General features: G+C 38.8%; 3 protein-coding genes across 5 annotated transcripts; 2 read left to right on the forward strand and 1 right to left on the reverse strand.

The window, feature by feature from the left end:
- The first annotated feature begins 12 nt into the window (after positions 1-12).
- LOC103873112 (chaperone protein ClpC2, chloroplastic) lies at positions 13-4579 on the forward strand. 3 transcript variants are annotated; one of them, XM_009151542.3, is made up of 11 exons: positions 54-233; positions 320-357; positions 855-1436; positions 1513-1628; positions 1718-1840; positions 1956-2141; positions 2242-2457; positions 2547-2764; positions 2855-2930; positions 3024-3113; positions 3191-4579. In XM_009151542.3, the coding sequence occupies exons 3-11, from the start codon at positions 872-874 to the stop codon at positions 4391-4393; spliced, it is 2793 nt and encodes a 930-aa protein (XP_009149790.3). In that variant the 5' UTR covers positions 54-233; positions 320-357; positions 855-871; the 3' UTR covers positions 4394-4579. The 3 variants fall into 3 exon arrangements, with proteins under 3 accessions (XP_033130012.1, XP_009149790.3, XP_033130013.1); XM_033274122.1 differs by having other exon boundaries at positions 96-233; positions 323-357; XM_033274121.1 differs by lacking the exon at positions 320-357 and having other exon boundaries at positions 13-233.
- A 28-nt stretch (positions 4580-4607) lies between these two features.
- On the reverse strand, positions 4608-9115 carry LOC103873113 (coiled-coil domain-containing protein SCD2). The gene is made up of 17 exons (XM_009151544.3): positions 8544-9115; positions 8265-8443; positions 7958-8033; positions 7776-7817; positions 7630-7692; positions 7115-7164; positions 6985-7012; positions 6825-6899; positions 6627-6737; positions 6487-6547; positions 6223-6339; positions 6040-6152; positions 5883-5952; positions 5571-5612; positions 5268-5308; positions 5010-5139; positions 4608-4915 (listed from the first exon to the last, which is right to left on the reverse strand). Exons 1-17 carry the CDS (start codon positions 8937-8939, stop codon positions 4782-4784), a joined length of 1728 nt encoding a protein of 575 aa, XP_009149792.1. The 5' UTR covers positions 8940-9115; the 3' UTR covers positions 4608-4781.
- Positions 9116-9356: 241 nt separating this feature from the next.
- Positions 9357-12793, forward strand: LOC103873114. Its single transcript, XM_009151545.3, has one exon. It carries the CDS (start codon positions 11746-11748, stop codon positions 12418-12420), a length of 675 nt encoding a protein of 224 aa, XP_009149793.1. The 5' UTR covers positions 9357-11745; the 3' UTR covers positions 12421-12793.
- Positions 12794-19259: the final 6466 nt, after the last annotated feature.

A 19259-nucleotide genomic window follows, 5' to 3' on the forward strand; every position in this document is an offset into this window, starting at 1 on the left:
TGGAAAACTCTCAGGAGTAATCCAACGGTGAATAATAGGTAGGTGAGATGATATGAACGGCGGCGATGCTTGTAGTAGAGAGCGATAAAAAGAGAGAAAGAAAGAAATCTTTATTTGTTTCGTCTTCGCTTTCCTATCTCTTTCCTTCCCCACACGGGCCGACCATTAAAAGAGAGTCTCTCTCTCGCTTTCTCGCACTTCTCCATCCAAAGGGCCAAAGGCGTAGTAGATAGGTAAAACTTTAAAACCCTTTCCTTTCCTTTGCTACTTACTCACTCTTTCTTTTTCTTCAATTTTTGTTTTTTTTTTTCTCTCACAGAAGAAAGCTTCCGTCTTTCTGCTGTGTGAACTTTTAAGGTGGAGTTTTCTATTTCTCCTAAGTCTTTTGGTGGTTTCATTTTGATTTTTATGAATCTGGCTACTCTTCATTTGATTTGAGAAAAAAAAATATGCTGACTTTGAGATTAGGGTTTGTGTGAATTCCTGTATCGATTTGTTCATAAAATGAATGCTTGGTAGTTGAAGTTACTTTACTATTTTGGTTGCATTGCCTCTAAGAATGCTTTTGAGATTAAGCTTTGTGATACTCTTCTGCTATTTTTATGTGCCTATGCTGTTTCTATCAAGAGGATGAGTAGCTTTAGTAGCCTTTGACTTGCTGCTGATTTACTCAACTATTGCAAGATAACATATTAACACTTGTTGGATTTGGTCAAGTATAAGTGAAAGGTTACACAAAGCTTTTTGATTGCCTTTTAGTTTTTTTTTTTTTAAAATGAGTTTATGATGTTTTCCTCGTGGTCTTAGTCTGTATAGAGCTAAAACTAATGACTTATTACCATTACGCAATGCAGCCTCCAACTCTTGCATCATGGCTAGGCTCTTGGCTAATTCTACATCCCGTTCTTTACTTGGTTCCGGAAGAGACTTTCAGTCAGAAGACTACAGAAAACCAAGAAGATGTGTGAAGATGATGTACACTTCTCAAACATCCGTTTTGAGTATCCAGAGCTTCTCTGGTTTAAGGGCTTCCAATGCGCTGGATCGGGTGGCAAGGCCTAGCCACGACTTTTTCGGTAAGGTTAACCTTCAAATGTCTTCTTCCCGGAGAGAAAAAGCTAGCCGAGGTGTAACAAAAGCCATGTTTGAGCGGTTTACCGAGAAAGCAATCAAGGTCATCATGCTGTCTCAAGAGGAAGCTCGGAGGCTTGGCCATAACTTTGTTGGCACTGAGCAAATACTGTTGGGACTGATTGGGGAAGGCACTGGAATCGCTGCAAAGGTTCTTAAATCCATGGGGATCAATCTTAAAGATTCTCGTGTGGAGGTGGAAAAGATCATTGGAAGAGGCAGTGGTTTTGTGGCTGTGGAGATCCCATTTACTCCTCGTGCAAAGCGTGTCCTGGAGCTCTCACTTGAGGAAGCTCGCCAACTTGGTAAATGATCCCATTTACTTTCTTGACTGATGAAACTCAACACGTTTTGACTTGTTTTTGTTATTTTGGATAATAGGGCATAACTACATTGGGTCAGAGCATCTTCTGCTTGGTCTTCTTCGTGAAGGGGAAGGTGTTGCAGCTCGTGTCCTGGAGAATTTGGGTGTAGATGCTAGCAACATCCGGACGCAGGTAAATGCATAAACTCTGAATCATTTAATGTCTTTGGTAAACAATATCTTGAATACATTTTGAGTATATATATATATATTTTTTGTCAGGTTATACGTATGGTGGGAGAAAACAATGAAGTGACGGCAAGCGTGGGTGGAGGATCTAGCGGAAACAGCAAAATGCCAACACTAGAAGAGTATGGGACCAACTTAACTAAACTAGCAGAAGAGGTAATCAAAAATAGCTTACTCCAATATTCATCTTGAAGAAACTCTCAAGTGTAATATTAATACTTGATTGAATGCTTTTTTTCTGAAATTTGTGTGTCTTAACTCTCTGTTCCAGGGTAAACTGGATCCAGTTGTTGGAAGGCAGCCACAGATAGAAAGAGTGGTCCAGATCTTGGCTCGAAGAACCAAGAACAACCCTTGTCTTATTGGAGAACCTGGAGTTGGTAAGACAGCAATAGCTGAAGGACTCGCACAGAGAATTGCCAGTGGAGATGTCCCTGAAACAATTGAGGGGAAGACGGTAAATATTCTCCCATTGGATCATTGTTTTAAAGATGCTGTGAAGTTTGCACATGTATATATGTTTTAAAGTATTTACCGCCTACATTTTGTTTGTCCAGGTGATAACCCTTGATATGGGTCTTCTTGTGGCTGGAACGAAGTACCGTGGAGAATTTGAAGAAAGGTTGAAGAAGCTGATGGAGGAGATCAGACAAAGTGATGACATAATCCTGTTTATTGATGAAGTGCACACTCTGATCGGTGCAGGAGCCGCTGAAGGTGCCATTGATGCTGCTAACATCTTAAAGCCAGCTCTTGCAAGAGGTGAATTGCAGGTAAGATTGATTTTATTTCTTTCTTTCTATTGGTCAAAATGTAAACTAATAGAACCATAAATAAGTTTTTGTTTTAACGGTTGTTGTAGTGTATTGGTGCAACAACATTGGATGAGTACAGGAAGCACATTGAGAAAGATCCTGCACTGGAGAGACGGTTCCAGCCTGTCAAAGTACCTGAACCAACTGTAGACGAAGCTATACAGATCTTGCACGGTCTGCGTGAGCGTTATGAGATCCACCACAAGCTCCGCTACACTGATGAAGCTTTGGTTGCTGCTGCGCAGTTGTCACATCAGTACATCAGGTACTCTTGTTTTCTCTATTCTCACTCTTTCACCAACACACAACATGTTGAATCAATTTCTCAACCTATTCTATTCTCTTGAATGAACAGTGACCGGTTTCTTCCCGACAAAGCCATTGACTTGATTGATGAAGCTGGATCTCGGGTTAGGCTGCGTCACGCTCAGGTTTGTGTTTGAATGTTTCTTGCATTATCAGAAAGCTACCACTTATATATCTCTATTGGAGTTGGTTGAGGATGGAAATTTTTGTTTACTTAGGTCCCTGAGGAAGCTAGAGAGCTTGAAAGGCAACTCAGACAGATCACTAAGGAGAAGAATGAAGCTGTAAGAGGCCAAGACTTTGAGAAGGTATTGTCTTAGAGTTTTTCTTAGTATTGATGAATCCAAGATTAGTTGTTAGAAGTCCCTGAGTTCTTCTCCAACAGGCTGGTTCTCACCGGGACCGGGAAATAGAGCTTAGAGCCGAGATAGCTGCTGTTTTAGCCAAAGGCAAAGAAGTGAACAAAGCTGAGACTGAAGCTGGCGAGGAAGGGGGACCTACTGTCACTGAATCCGACATCCAACACATTGTCTCCACCTGGACAGGAATCCCAGTAGAGAAAGTCTCCTCTGATGAATCTAGCCGTCTTCTCAAGATGGAGCAGACTCTTCACACAAGAGTCATTGGCCAAGACGAAGCCGTCAAAGCCATTAGCAGGGCCATCCGACGTGCACGTGTTGGACTCAAGAACCCGAACCGGCCAATAGCAAGTTTCATCTTCTCTGGTCCAACCGGTGTGGGGAAATCAGAGCTTGCCAAAGCCTTGGCTGCTTACTACTTCGGCTCAGAGGAAGCAATGATCCGTCTGGACATGAGTGAGTTCATGGAGCGACACACCGTTTCGAAACTCATTGGTTCGCCTCCTGGTTACGTAGGATACACGGAAGGAGGTCAGCTAACGGAGGCGGTTAGACGCAGGCCCTACACGCTTGTCCTCTTCGACGAAATAGAGAAAGCTCATCCTGATGTTTTCAACATGATGCTTCAGATCCTAGAAGATGGCAGACTAACTGACAGCAAAGGAAGAACGGTTGATTTCAAGAACACGCTTCTGATCATGACATCAAACGTAGGAAGCAGCGTGATTGAAAAGGGTGGTAGAAGAATCGGGTTTGATCTCGACTACGACGAGAAAGACAGCAGCTACAACAGAATCAAGAGCCTAGTGACTGAGGAACTGAAACAGTATTTCAGACCAGAGTTCTTGAACAGGTTGGATGAGATGATTGTTTTCAGACAGTTGACGAAGCTGGAAGTGAAGGAGATTGCTGATATAATGCTTAAAGAAGTGGTGGTGAGGCTTAAGGACAAGGAGATTGAGCTTCAAGTGACTGAGAGGTTTAAGGAGAGAGTGGTGGATGAAGGGTTCGACCCGAGCTACGGTGCAAGGCCGCTGAGAAGAGCGATTATGAGGCTGTTGGAAGATAGCATGGCGGAGAAGATGCTTTCAAGGGAGATTAAAGATGGAGACTCTGTGATTGTTGATGTTGATGCTGAAGGAAGTGTGGTTGTGTTGAATGGTAAGAACGGAAGTGGTGACGGTTTTGTTGCTGAAGAAGCCATGGAGGATCCAATTCCTGTGTTGTAGAAGGGAAGAGGAGAGTTCTAGAGATTTTATTTTTCTTCATCTCTTTGAAGTGTTGTTGGTTGAACTGTCTCATTTGATTTTGTTTTTGCATTTTTAAATTGTTTCTGGATATTGATTGCTCGGGAACCATGGGGAGCTTCCCTCAACACGAAAAAATGAAATGAGAATAACATGGTCAGAGCTGAATCGAGTTATTTTCTTTAACCAAAGCTTGTAGAACTTAAGTTGCGAATTTAAGAATACCAAAGCTTACACAGTCGGAGTGTGAAAAAAGAGTACACAGATTCTTCGTGAAACTTGCATGAAAAGAAAGAAATATACAAACCGAAAATTTCATATACCGTAGTGAGGAAGAAGCAACAAATTACAAGAGAGGAAAAAGCTTCAACTATGGATCAGCATCGAGATCGTGATTCGAAGGAGAAGAAGTGGGAGATGGAAGCTGATCAATTTCTCTTCGAGAAGCTTCCCATAACTGTTGTTCTATTCCCAGTTTCCTTAGCTCTATCAATCCTCTTTCCACTGAAGGAAGACAAAGAAAAATCGAAACATTTCAGCTTCATCATTGTGAATCGAAAAGATTTTCAAGCGATAAGTCAGTAGGTGTGATTTTTACCATCCAAGGAATCGTGAGAAGTAGTTGATTTCCCGTTGCTACGGCTGATCCATAGCTGGACACGTTCTTCTGCGATGTCTTCTTCCACACCCAGTAACTTAGCTCTGCCCCAGAAGTACATCAGCCATGCCTGGATTATGTGAAATTGTAGCAATCAAGACCATATTTTGATTGAAACCCGTGTATGTTCCATTGCTCTACATGTCTTTCTAAGCAACTGCAATCAGGATACACGTGTATTTGATGATGAGAAAGTACCTGCTTAAAGGCAACATCTTCTTGTTCCGCTTCACCCAATTCTGCATTTAAAAATAAGATGGGAATATTGTAAAAAATAATTAATGAAATGGCTGATGACATTGACATGTGACTATTAGTCCGACGAAGGCATATATCGGCCTAGTGTCTCCAAGTTCTTTTTTCTCGACCACTTTCTCTACTAAATCGACAACTCCACGCACTATCAACATCCAATGGTTGAGGGTTCGACGCCCCAAGAACCTCTACATAAGGGTGGATCACAAAGAGAAGATCAAAAGAACCTGAAAGTTTTTTCCTTACCATATGCATCTACAAATCTGGATTCTCCATGACCTTTGTGATCTGTAAGACATAGGAAAAAACAAATAATCACATTTGCTTTTAGCTCTGCAGGATGCCAAAGATATATATACCATCGTCTGGATGTGACCAGAGACATGCCATTACTGAATAATAATAATGATAACTTTTGAGCAGAAACCGGTGCAGCTTCATTATAAGAGCTTATGTGTGTTTCTATAGAAGACAATGCTCATAGACATCTTAAGAATAGAAGCGGAGAGAAAGTGAAGGATATATTTTGGTGTTAAAAGCTCGTAATTCCATACATACCAGAAACAGTTTGACGTATCAAACTTGGTTTTCTCTGCTGGGCAAATGCAAGAACGATAGCATCCTCAACCTGAATATTTAAACATAAAAGAAGATTTTTAAAACGTTGTCTTTAGAGATCTATAGTTAAAGGTAACTTAGAATCAAGAGCGGACACCTTTAATGATGCTAGCTCTCTCAAACCCATCTCAACTGAAAGCATACTTTCAATATTTCCTTCTCCAGTTAGATCACTCAAATCTCTAGCAGCTCTATTCCGATCATTCCCACCTGCTTCATTGGGAACAACAATAAGCAAGGTATACTTTACAGTTTAAACTAAAGCAGAATTTAGACGAGCCTTTATCCCAAGATAAATCCTTGGCCTTCTGTGCTGCAGAGGTGACAAGCTCAAATGGAAGAGGAGCCAACGCCGACCAATGCTCATGCCTGGATAGTGCTATATCCGCAAAAATGTCTACAAAAGGATAGAATTGGAAGAAAGCACATATCAGATGTACTACATGTATAATTACCACACCATAAATATGTGAAAAATGTATTAACAGATTATTATTTTAGTTTAGATTGAACTCTTTTGTTTTTAAATGGATAAGCCACCTACCGTATTGCACAGCCAAACCCCAATATCGGGCAAGCCAACATCTCTTCAGGACTACTTCTTCCTATATGAGTCAATAATTGATAAATTCAGAAACTTATAAATGATTGATAGAATAGGAGACCTAGGCTTTCTCGACAAACCATTTCGTCCTGTGTTAAAATCATCCTTTGAGTCATTGTGCGAAGAGATTTCGCTTCAGACTCTGCTTCTTGAAGCCGTTCTGCAGCGGTAGTAGCCTCGTCTTTCAAGCTCTGAACATAGCAGAGACGAATAAGACAAGGTTTCATCATGCAAATAAAAATGTTGCAACAAATGAAACCAATACTCCAGTGTATTACCTCAAGTTCTGACCGTAGAGAAACAAGTACATCATCCTTCCCATTGTTTTTCTGTTTAGCAGCATTTAGAGTAGCCTGTAACAGGAACCATTTTCCTCCACAGCTTAAATAATATTTATTTTTTACATAAATAAGCTACGTTATTTATGTTCACACTAACCTCTCTTTGACGCAATGCTGCTTCCTTCCTATAGAAAGACACAATTAACAACATCAGCGATCATAAGTACCACCCATGATTCTGGAAAAGAGAAACACAGAGAGAAGCAAAAGAAAGCACAAGCTTTTACCTGCTTAACAGTTTTGCCTCCAGAGACACTCCTTCACCAAGAGAGGCAACCTTTTAGGGGAAAAGGATAAAACAAATGAAACCTTGCACAACTGCCAATACTAAAGCACAGGCGATTTGAAGTAAATAAATATGCAAATCACTGAAACTGCAAGTGCTAACATATGAGAATAGATCGGTCCATTTGTAAATGATTTTATCAAAATATAATCTGCATCACCACCTATATTTTAACAAAGCCTGCTTATACTAGATATAAGTCAGAGTAAGTTCATAACATTTGTATACACTCAACATCTCCAGTAGATATTAGGCAACTATTTACGTCCTCTCCTAAAAATATAGATAGCGCAACAAGGCAGGAGGTTGTATCAACAAGATAACGATTGCTGACTTGAGTCTAATAAATATTGTCAATAAAGGGGTGCAAACGAGTGGCGAATCTTTTCCCTTAGGGGTTTTAAGAAGCAACATCAGTAAAAAGAATGAACTACTCAAGAAAACTGGTTCCAAAACCTGTTTCTCAAGCTCCTTAGCCCTAGCTTCTGCTTCCGCCTTTTTTTCCTCTGCACGGCGAAGCTGTAATCAAGAGCGAATGTTATGCACAACGGAGGTGAACAGCTTTATTAATTAAAAATAAATTTCAATGTCAGACATCAAACCTTCTCCAGTACAATCTCATTCTCCTCTTGTAGCATATCCAGCTGCAGTTAAAAATTAATCAGCCTCAAGTCAAGACATCTTCCGACTCGCGCACAAATTCTGATTTTGACTATAATATTCCAATATGCAAACACAGAAAATTGACCAGATACCAAAAAGGATAAAAGAAACAATCACATACTTCATCACGAAGAGCTGAAGCTTCCCGCTGATCACCCTTTTCTTTTGAATTTACTGATGGTAGATCAGCAAAAAACCTATGAACATTAAAAATCTGGACATTAGACGAAAGGGGCAATCACTATATCTTTGAGCAAGGAGGCCATTGACTTCCCATTTATTATAAACCTCTCTATATCAAGCTTTGACTAACCACATCTCTAAAACCATCTCCAACCCAATTCTATATTTTTCCTCTAGGCATACTAAAAATTGAGGTGAGTTTCACTCCAATGGTCTAAGAAGTTGAAAAATGAAAAAGCAACAACCTTTTATCTCGGTTCCTAGTAGGAGGATCAAGTGGAGGAATAGCACTCGGAGCTTTCACCGCCACCCTGCTTGGGGGCATTAGATTAGGAGTCGGAGTCGTGGATCTAGTCGATATCGACGGCCTTCCGGCTGAAGCAGACCGCACCGAAGGCACTTGCTCAACGAAGTTCCTACCTAACTATAATCAACCCATAAAAAAAGAAACAAATCAAAGTTCATAACATATTCAAAATCAAACTGATCTGAGCTATTTCTAGAAACAGGGATGCGGAATTCACCGCAGGCGACGGCGATCTGTTGCGGAGAGCGAAGGAAACAGCCGGCGGTTTACTATCTCCGTTGCTGTTATTGCTCCCAGTGGAGGATAGAGAAGAAGGTGCGTGACGAGCGGGTTTCAGAGAAGCAGGTGCGAATCTGAGGCTTAGATCTTCATCCTCGTCTTCCTCATCTTCGTCTCCGTTGTCTTTGTTCTGCAAGGCCATGACCTTAGCCAATCTCTGAGCCGCCGCTTTGGCAGCAACGTTTTGAGACCGTTTGGCGGTGGAGAAACCTCCCACGCCTCCCAGTTGTTTCCGGTGAGCAGGAGACATCGTCGGCGACGACGATTCGGTACTGTTCGATGTGTCGCTCCACTGGCGACCATACACTGGGCTGCCCGCCCTCCTCCGATCCATAACTAACGTTTCGTGAAGTTACCAGTAATCCACTGATTAATCAGAGAGAAAAAATCGAATTTCTCGGGAAAAAGCTAGATTTTCTCGAGAAAATCAAAAGAGGAAAACCGTTCGGTGAGATTTGGAGAAAAGTGTTGGGAATAATTGAGACCCCGAAACGACATCGTTTGAAGCGGAGAAGACCCATTTGCGAGCATCGCGGGAGAACCAAGTGACCTGAACACCGTGGCTGTGGGACCCAGCAGTCAAGTGCTGGTGGATATTTCCCTTTACATAATTTAATATTCATTATTTAATTTGAATTCAAAGCCAAGTTTGAAATTATATTGATCTAATATGGTTCATGATTTTTAAATTGAATGTGTCAACTTAATCCGCGTGGGTGATATTCTACATGTGGATGATATTTTAGCGGAAAAATATAAATCATTTTGAAAATAATAAATCATATTTTTGATGATATAATTATTTTTTTACAAAAATATATAAAATTTAAATGTATTTTAATTAGAAAACTCAACATGATGATAGAAATCACATTTTAGAGGTGTTTAGAAAATCGGTACAATCTCATCTATACCGCAAATTGGTTATAATTTTTGAAATTGGTTTAAACGACGTTTAAGTATTTTTTTAGTATTGAGTTTAGCAATTTCTATAATATTACTCAAAATAGTTAGTATTTTATGTGTCTATTCACATTATTTCTCACATTGACCAGTTACGTTGATATTATTAATGCGTTAGTTCTTATAACTAATTATCATTGTTAATATTTACAATTTTTAATTATTATTATGTTTTACTTTATATTAGTTTCTAGACATAGTAAAAAGGGAATCTTTTAAAAATATTTCTAAAACTATTTGATATATTTTTCTTTCTTTTGAATTTCAGTTAAGTTGAATCTTGAGATTCAAAGCATCTATAGTCTATCACCATGAGAATGCTGGGTTCAAAGAAGGAAAAATCTTCATCAACAACCAAAAAAAACAGATTTTAGAGTGAAAGAATGCTCATCAAATAACCATATTGCAACAGAAGCTTGACCAAAACGCATATGTCTCATCATATTTGCTTAGCAATCTCTCAGTAATGTATTGTCACATAGCAAAAATACAGTCGACTGATTTTTCTCAAGGATCCAAATATTTTCCTTGATTTCTTAAAGGGTTCAGTGAGAAACAAACGGTTCCCAGAAAGTCTATAAATATAAGTTTTGATGCTTCTAGTCATACTAAGAAACAAACGGTTCCCAGAAAATTTGAGCAAGTTTGAGTTACCATTTGGTAAACTGACCATGAGGCACATGCAGTGGCGGAGGCACTTAAGAGGCATGGTGGTCAACTGACCCATGTAAAGTCTATAAATATAAGTTTGTAGGCATATTTTGCATGTTGTTATTATGGTAATTGGTAAATTGGTTAAGATCCTTCCTTTTGATCCACATGTCATAGGTTCAGACCTCATAGATGTTTTTTTTGTCTATAATAGCTCTGCCACTGGGCACATGAGCTCAAGTTGTCATCAAGTATAAAACGTCGAACCCATATATTTCGTGTAGCAGTACTTGGTAGTTGGTAGTTGGTACAATCGCTTCACTTATTATCCTCTCAAGAAGAAATACTGCACCTTCTCTACAAATTAGACTTGCATAGACCCATAGCATGTTTGTGTATGAGATAACATCAGCCCACCCACTTTATTCCTCCACGTGAAACTTGATTTAACATCTGGACTGTCCTCTCAGCTTTCCCACGCTAAATTATCATATTCCTCGTGAGCTCATCCGGAGATTTACCATCAGCCGTCAATTTCCATGCTAGCTGCAGAGCTAACCCGGGGAGACATGTATTGCTAATCCATGTAAAAGCGTTTTGAAAGTCGTTGAGTCCACTCCAGACTTCTTATGGATATCTCTCGGGTGAGGCCATAAGCTTCTTCTGTTAGGTTCGTCTTTGAGAGCCCATCTAATAGTGAGTAACAATGTTGGAGGACACTTGTGTAGCTGCTCCATTTCTCGGTACACTTCTGCCCATTCAAGCCTCCTTGCATCGCACAAACCTTTCAATTGAAGAATATATCCATTATAAAACTATAACCATACAGATACATGAACAATTTTCTTTGCACGTTAAGAGAAGACATCAACACACAAATCAAATTCTAAAGTTTATGTCACTTAACCAATATACATTTATTTGAACAGTTCTTGGATCTTTCTAATTTAAATTGTATGCATGATTAGCTTTAAAAATTATTGATTATATTTGATCAAATAAAGAAAAAGTATAAATGTAAATAAGATTTGTGTGGTCATTTTGTCATAAAATATCTATTTATTACTGGAATAATCATCAGCTTATATGGTACAAGTATACTACTCTATTGATGCACTTAACTTACAAAACATCTTTATCATTAAATATACATACCTTTAGCTGGCGGAATCTAAAATCTTACATCTTTTGAATCAGCACAAGACGTTTTCATCATTAACGTCAACTGAATTAAGCTAAAAATGTATATGAGGGATAAAAATTGGAAGTGTCGGAAAGTCGAAAGGATTTGCTTTTCATTACAGAACTCTCATAGTTGTGCACGAGCGTACGTGTAAAAAAAAGAAAAAAAGAACATCCCATCTTTCTCTCTCCTCGGCCTAGTTCGATTCACCTGATGACGATTATCTTTTCTCACATCCCACTTCTTCTGACCTCTCCAGATAAAACCTAAAATACCTAAGCAAAAAGATTTGACCTTTCGTCCTCTCAACTAGCTTCTAAAGTGAAACAAGAAAGCTCTAGAAATGGCGGAACTGCAACCAGCTGACAACAGTAATCAGCAACCAAACGGCGGCGTCACTCCTTCGGTTCCTTCAACCTCAGCGGAAGCGCTGGCGATCCCCGGCGGCGGATCGAAACGACTGAGGAGACCAAGCGTTCGATTAGGCGAAATCGGCGGCGACTATCACTACGATCCTCAGTCGAGGAAACCGAAGTGGGCACCGACGGCGACGGGGAACAAGACCAAATCGTCGACGAGGACTCGGGCCCTGACGAATATCGGAACCCTAGATGATGAAAACGTTGATTCTTTTGGTGTGGTTGGGAGTTGGCGGGTCAAGAAACGGGTCGGGTCATCTACAGCAGGTGCGGCGAAGCGGGTAAGCTCCAATTGGGAAGAATTGGAAGGTGGGTTTAGGGATTTCAGTAGAGAAGATTCAGAGAGTCCGGTAAAGGAGGAGTCTTTAGTGAGAGACCGTGGTGGTGGTGGTGGGTTTTACGGTAGAGAAGGGGTCAAGATTTGGTTGCAAGAGTTAGGGTTAGGGAGATACTGGCCTATGTTTGAGATACATGAGGTTGATGATGAGGTTTTGCCTTTGTTGACTTTGGATGATTTGAAAGATATGGGGATTACTGCTGTTGGCTCCAGGAGGAAGATGTTCTCTGCTATTCAGAAGCTTGGTAGGGAGTTCTCATGATCGTCGAGAGTTTTGATCGGTTTAGAAGAAGAAAAAACATGTTTTGTGTTGTTGTTGTTTTAGTTGGTGAGATAGTCAGTCATGGCATTGTAAGCTTGCAATGTCTGAAACCACGAATGAGAGAAGCCTTTTCTTCGTTTTTGTTTGTTATAGTATTTCATTCGACGATTGTTCTTACCTTTGTTGCTGCTTGTTTCAATGTAGAATTAACTACAGTTATATCAGTAGAAGTAGAGGTGGGAAAAGAAGAAGATGAAGAAGAAGTAATGAGAAGGTTTTCTTTTACTCTTTTGATATTTCTCTCTACTTCTTTTGAGATGTTTCCATGGATGGTCTCTTTGATGATAATGAACTTGTTGAATAGTTGCAGCTTGTATACCGATTTGCGATAAGAGTTTGAAAGATATGAAACTAAATGTTGTCAGTCTAGCTTTTGATTAGCATTGTTAAGTATTTAGCTATCTCATTATGTAAAAACAGGAACAAGTACTTCGATTCTTCTGGTATGTCAGAAACAGGAGACGTGGATATGAAAAATTCAGGTTTATTGCGGATTAGAGTTAGATGTGAATATTGTCATTTGGGTTGGCTGTAAAATCATTGAGAAACAAACGGTCCTATAGAAATAAAATGTATCATTGTTTTCTCATATCAGGAGAGGTACAGTTAACCTATAAAACATGTACTAATCTATTATATAATAGGAGAGTTTCTCTCATCCTGATGCGACACATCCGCGATCTGTGGGTCCTACTTTTTAAAAATGTAAAAAAATGTCAAATATGTGACTAGAACCCGGGTTATTGAGATATAAGCACCCACAACTATACCATTGCACCAAAGGATACTTTGTACATTGATGGTCGAAACTAATATATATTATAAAGGTCGGAAACTAATATAACATTGTGGACTCCACCTCTTTTTTTTTTTAATTGATGGGTAACGAATGGACATCGACAAAAAGTGGACTTTGGACTTATTGATTTTCTGTTTATTAAGCTTTGTATCTGTCCAAAGTGGTGATACGGACAAAGCTAAGAAGATTAGGGAAGCCGCCATCTTCACCATCTCCTTCGTCGCTTGCGATTCCCCTTCCGGCAATCAGCTATTATGGTTGATCTTTAAAGCTCTACGCACGTTTTGCGCCTACCAAACGTTTAGTTTCTCCTCTAACGCCTTCAGAGCTCTCATATATATGGAATCCCTCGAGGTAAAAGCTCCATCTTGTCTCAAACTTTTTTTTCTCAGTTTTCCGATCGCTTTACTTTCTCATATCTGTCACGAAAATGACTTATCCAGCTGCTCCAGCCGCTTCAGCCGCCGTTCCCTACTCCACCTTCAACTCTCTCCGCCTTGGAAGGTCCACTAAGTCCATTGTTGGTCGGCTCATCCGATTCTAGGATTTCAGGAACATTAACAAGAATGGAGAGTTTATGGGCATCACCATTCTCCTCCTTGATGAACTGGTGATGATTGTTTCTAACTTATTTTTTATCACTTTAACTCTGCTTTGCTTATTCTTTGTTCATATATGAAACGTGTCTTCATCTTTTTGTTTTGGTTTTGTCTATGGGTTTTTTTATGAACAACTAATGATTTTTTTCTGTTTTTCTTACAAGATTCTGTGATCTACAGTTTCATCCCTGCAATCTCCAAACAAAACAGGAAAACTGAATGAATTATGTTTTTAGCAACCGAATCTAAAAGAAATAAAAGACATCTTACTTAACAAATTAAAACCTTTTCTTTTGCAGATTCCGACGACGACGAAGCACCCGAGGACCAACGACAATGGAACGATGCGGACGAAGCCTAACTGATGTAAGTAAAATCCTCTTCAATAATGCATCACACTATTATCGCTCCCCAATCTCACAAACTTAAGCTCTAATCATGCCAGGGATCCCACAAGTGATGCTGTCCTGACGACGGAGAAAAAAAAAGAAAGATAACCTAACGTTTTTTTTATTTTCAGTTTTTAAGTTCAAATCATGTTTTAGACATAGAGCCCAACATAATTTGAACCCAAACATTTTAAACCCACAATTACTTTTTCATAATGTAAAAACGTCAACCTTCGTTTATGTTTTGTTAAACTATTTTAATCTTTATGTTTTGTTAAACTATTTCATACAGGGGGCAGATCTCCTTAGAAGGAGAGCCACTCGCCACGATGCTTCCAGTTTCACCATTCTTGAAACTCTTATGAACCACAAAGCCAATATAAGAGCTCTGTTTCAATCCAATGGCTGGATTTTGTCAGATACCACCGCTAAGCCTGAAGAGGGAAGAGAAGTGGAGTGCTGCGTTTTGGAAGATGGTTACTTGGAGTTTACAAGATGAAGATGGAACCCGTGACGAGGAAGACGAGGAGAAGTGTTACTTGGAATATCCTAACTTGAGGATGTAGACAATGTGTGATCATAGCGATGAAGATTAGTGTAGCTTTAATATATGCTACTACGGTCCTTGAGCTCCCTACCAAGTACTAGCAAACAATGTATTTTGAAAAAATAAAATATTTTGTAATGCAAGTAGTTTGAAATTTCGAGTATTTATTCAAACAATGGATATATACAGAGTTGATAACTTGATATGGACCCCCAAATAAGTTGGTGTTGCGCTGTCACAATATCTGTCTTTTTAATTTCATATACCTGACGTAAGCTTCTTCATCTTCTTCTCTTTCCATTTTCGTTGTTCCACGCTCTCTGTTTCATGTTTAGGCTTTTTTTACATTCTCTATATTTTACCTTAATTATACTTTTTGAATTTTCCTTCCGTTTTGGGAGATGTCTCTAACTTGAGTTAATCGTCAAAAGCTAGGATCAATTTTGTTGTCTTACTTCCGATAAATTTTATTTTTTAATTTGCATAAATCTTAAACAACACCAACATCCCGTAAATCATACCACCCCACCGATATTCAAAGTAACCAGCTCCGCGTTTGCGCGGGGTCTCAGCACCTAGTTTTAGCTAAAGATTGGGTCTTAGTAAGTATATTGGAGTTTTCTACCCAAAACCTACACAGCCAGAATTTCGGATTTGGCTCGACTAAATGTTAGTAGGAATGTAATACAAAGATTTAAAAAGATAGAACGCGGACTACCTAGGCTTCTCGGCAAATATATATATATATATATATATATATATATATTTTTTTTTTGGGTTCTCCAGTACCGCTAAGGCGCTAAGGTTACTTTCTTTGCTCGGTCCACTGAAAAATGTATTCTCTTCCTAAACCTGTTTCCAGCCTTAGTTGATTCTCTTTTGTTTTGGTTTTTGCTTAACCTAATAATTTTTCTTTTTTTGTATTCTCCAGTGTTTAATTTAGAATAACTTTTTCTAGATCATATATTTCGTGAAATCTTATCTTGATAAACCTACTACATATGTTATATTTGGATGTCGTACGTTCCCTTTGCTAGAGATGAGAATCAAAGAGGCTTGGTGATATATCATTTTGAAATATAAATTGAAGATTTATGAGGTAATAGAAATTGCAATAAGGATAAGGTTTGTGAGTTCAAAACAAAATTGAAAGCATTGATGAAGAGAGGATTTTCGGGAAATCTGAAAATAAGGGTTCCGGTTTTTGATGTTCGAAATGATAATCTATTTTATTAGGACTTCTCCAATAGTTTACCTTTTTTTCCTTCAAAATGAGTTCGTATTTTGTTATAATAATTTCTCTCATTTTCTCCTTTCAAAAGAATATTTAAATCTGTTATATTATTACTACATAATATTAGTTCCAAAATGTTTATTATTTTATAAAAATTACAAATTTTACCCAAATAGAATTTATTTAAACTAAATCTTCATTATATAGTATATACATATAAGTTTAATTTCTAAAAAAAATATAATAATTTATACTCCTTCCGATTTTAAATGATGTATGTTTTAGAGTTTTCACACAAATTAAGAAAACATATCATTAAATGTATATTTTGTGATTAGTTGTTTTCCATACTTTATAGCCAATCAAGATTCAGTAAATACAATTAATGTCTTCGAAGTTTACAATTTACCATTATCATATGTATTGAAAATGTGAAATATGTATATTTTAGAAACAATTTTTTTTTCTTCTACAACATGGATTATATCGAAAAGTGATTTTATGTATCCGGATAGTAAAATTTTAGATCCGGTTATCAGAATTCAGATCTATGCCTATTATATATTTTTAAAATATTAAAATATAATTGTGTTTATATATGTATCATATATATATTATATATATAAAATAACGAAAATTTACAAAATAATTTTAAATGGTAACTAAATTATTAATTTTTTAGTTTTTAGTTTAAGTTAAAAATTTTGAAATTTTTTGGTCAAGGGTGTGCGGTTCGAATCACTTGGGGCGCCAAATAATTTCTTTCGCTTTAGGCACTACAAAGTACTGATAAGTCCCTTTTGTTTTTTTTTTTTTTTTTTTTTTTTTTTTTTGTCGTCAACTTTACAGACTCATATAGACTCTGTAAACCAAGCCGGAAGATATTGATCCATGTGAACGACGAAAGACGGCTGAATCCTAACACTGCGTGCTAGGCTATCCGCCTTTGTATTCTGCGCTCTTGGTACATGGACGATCTCTGATTGTAGGAAACTTGCTCTCAGCCTTTTGATGTCTTCCAAATAACTTGCAAACGCTGGCCACTCTTCTGGTTCCGAAACCATCTTCACCAATTGAGAACAATCCGTTGCAAACGTAACCTGAGATTGACGTAAATTCCTCATACATTCCATAGCCCAGAGTAGTGCTTCCATCTCCGCATGGAGAGGAGAAAGACTAGCCCGAACATTCCTCGCCCCTAGCAAACCAGCGAAGCCTTCTAAAGTGCTGTGCCAACCCTGGCCGGAAAAAGTATCTTTCTCTTTCCAGGAACCATCTGTGAAACACCATCGTCCTGGATTTAACAATGAAGACCGAATCTCTTCCTGTGGGACCATACTCTGTTCGTTCACTAGTTGGGCTTCAGCCCAAAGGGTTGATTCTGTTTCCGCCAATTTGAGCGTATCCCTAGGATCAATGTTCAGATTACTAAAGACCTTGCTATTCCTTCCTTTCCAGATATACCATAGTATCCATGCGAACTGATGATCATCTAATTGCGGAAAGACTCTCCAAAAAAGATGATCCATATTTGCAAAAAGGGATTGTGTGGGAAATATAGTTGGATTTGATGGTATCTTTGAGAGAGCCCAAACCTGAAGTGCTGGAGGACATTCGAAAAACACATGATTTATCGATTCCTCCTCAGCTCCGCATCTTGTACAACATATATCTCCATTTATCCCTCTCGCTTGTAAATTTTTCTTAACCGCTATACACCCTGTCACCAACTGCCAAAGAAAATGTTTAAGCTTTGGTGGACACCTGACTTTCCAGCAGAATGATTTCAAACCATCGACCGTAGGTCCAAAAAATGCTGGTGGTTTTGCTCTATCCGGGTAAACTCGTTCTACCTGATATCCCGATTTAACCGTGTATTTCCCATTTGTTGTGAAATGCCACCCATCTTTGTCCTCCAACTGATATCTACTCAGTCGTATACTCTCAATAATTTTCACATCCTGTGGGTCCACTAGGGCCTGAAGTGCCTGCGAGTTCCAAATTCCCAAAGTGGGGTCTATAAGAGAAGCCACTGTGAGGTCAGGGTAAAGATTGTGTTGTTTTTTATTTGCTGGTCTCGGGCGAGTGGTTGGGAGCCAAGGATCATTCCATACAGAGATAGAAGATCCTGATCCCACCCGTTTGATTAGTCCTTTGCTAACCAGAGATCTAGCTGATGTAATACTCCGCCATCCATATGACGGAGAGTATGAGCGAATCGGTTCCAGGGGTGAGGCATTCCTGAAATATCGACCTTTAAAAACTCGAGAAAATAAAGTATTTGGCTTCTCGATCAATCGCCAAAACTGTTTACCAAGCATCGCTGTATTGAAATCAGTGATGTCTTTAAAACCCAGTCCTCCTTCTTCCTTGCTAACGCATGCTTTATCCCAAGATTTCCAATGCATACCTCTCGTACTTCCCCCGGGGCTCCACCAAAATTGGGCTACCGCACCTGTCAGTTTCTTTACGATTGCCTTAGGCAATCGATAGCAAGACATCACATGATTTGGTAATGCCGTGATCACCGATTTAATAATCACCTCTTTTCCTCCTTTTGTAAAGAACTTAAAAGTCCAGCCATTGACCCGTTTGTTTAGTCTATCCTGCACAAAACTAAAAACCTGAACCTTTGAACCCCCAAGATTTTCTGGTAATCCTAGATAAGTTCCCATTCCTCCATGATTCTGAATGCCCAGGATGTCTCTCATTTCTTGTCTGTTGGACTCTTCAATTTTATGTCCAAATTGGATTGAAGACTTCTCAAAATTAATAAGTTGACCTGACACCATCTCATATTCCTTTAAGATTCTGAGAATAGTTTCACATTCCTCTCTCTGGGCTTTGCAAAAGAAAAGACTATCATCCGCAAACAGTAGATGTGAAATGGAAGGACATGCTCGAGCTACCTTCATTCCTGTCAATTGTTTCCCATGCTCCGCCTTTTTAATATTTGCAATCAAAGCCTCAGTACACAATATAAATAAATAAGGAGATAACGGATCTCCTTGCCGTAACCCTCTATTCGGAATAATAAGGCCCCTTGGTTGTCCATTTAGTAAAACCCGATATTGAACCGAAGATATGCATTCCATCATTAATTTAACCCAATGAAGATCAAAACCCATTTTCTCTAGTAAAGCTTTAATAAAGTCCCATTCCACTCTATCATACGCTTTGCTCATATCCGTTTTAATTGCCATATATTTTC

This window comes from Brassica rapa, chromosome A06 (assembly GCF_000309985.2).
Source record: "Brassica rapa cultivar Chiifu-401-42 chromosome A06, CAAS_Brap_v3.01, whole genome shotgun sequence".
In the NCBI taxonomy this organism is placed as follows: Eukaryota; Viridiplantae; Streptophyta; class Magnoliopsida; order Brassicales; family Brassicaceae; genus Brassica; species Brassica rapa.

Excerpts from the sequence above, each read along its gene's own strand:
- LOC103873113 (XM_009151544.3), bottom strand. The coding sequence starts at position 8,939 with ATGGATCGGAGGAGGGCGGGCAGCCCAGTGTATGGTCGCCAGTGGAGC. Across the intron at positions 7,165-7,629 it reads CTAAGGAGCTTGAGAAACAG|GTTGCCTCTCTTGGTGAAGG; the intron begins GTTTTGGAACCA and ends TTCCCCTAAAAG. Across the intron at positions 5,613-5,882 it reads GATACGTCAAACTGTTTCTG|ATCACAAAGGTCATGGAGAA; the intron begins GTATGTATGGAA and ends TATGTCTTACAG.
- LOC103873114 (XM_009151545.3), top strand. The coding sequence starts at position 11,746 with ATGGCGGAACTGCAACCAGCTGACAACAGTAATCAGCAACCAAACGGC.
- LOC103873112 (XM_033274121.1), top strand. The coding sequence starts at position 872 with ATGGCTAGGCTCTTGGCTAATTCTACATCCCGTTCTTTACTTGGTTCC. Across the intron at positions 2,765-2,854 it reads TTGTCACATCAGTACATCAG|TGACCGGTTTCTTCCCGACA; the intron begins GTACTCTTGTTT and ends TTGAATGAACAG. Across the intron at positions 2,931-3,023 it reads TTAGGCTGCGTCACGCTCAG|GTCCCTGAGGAAGCTAGAGA; the intron begins GTTTGTGTTTGA and ends TTGTTTACTTAG.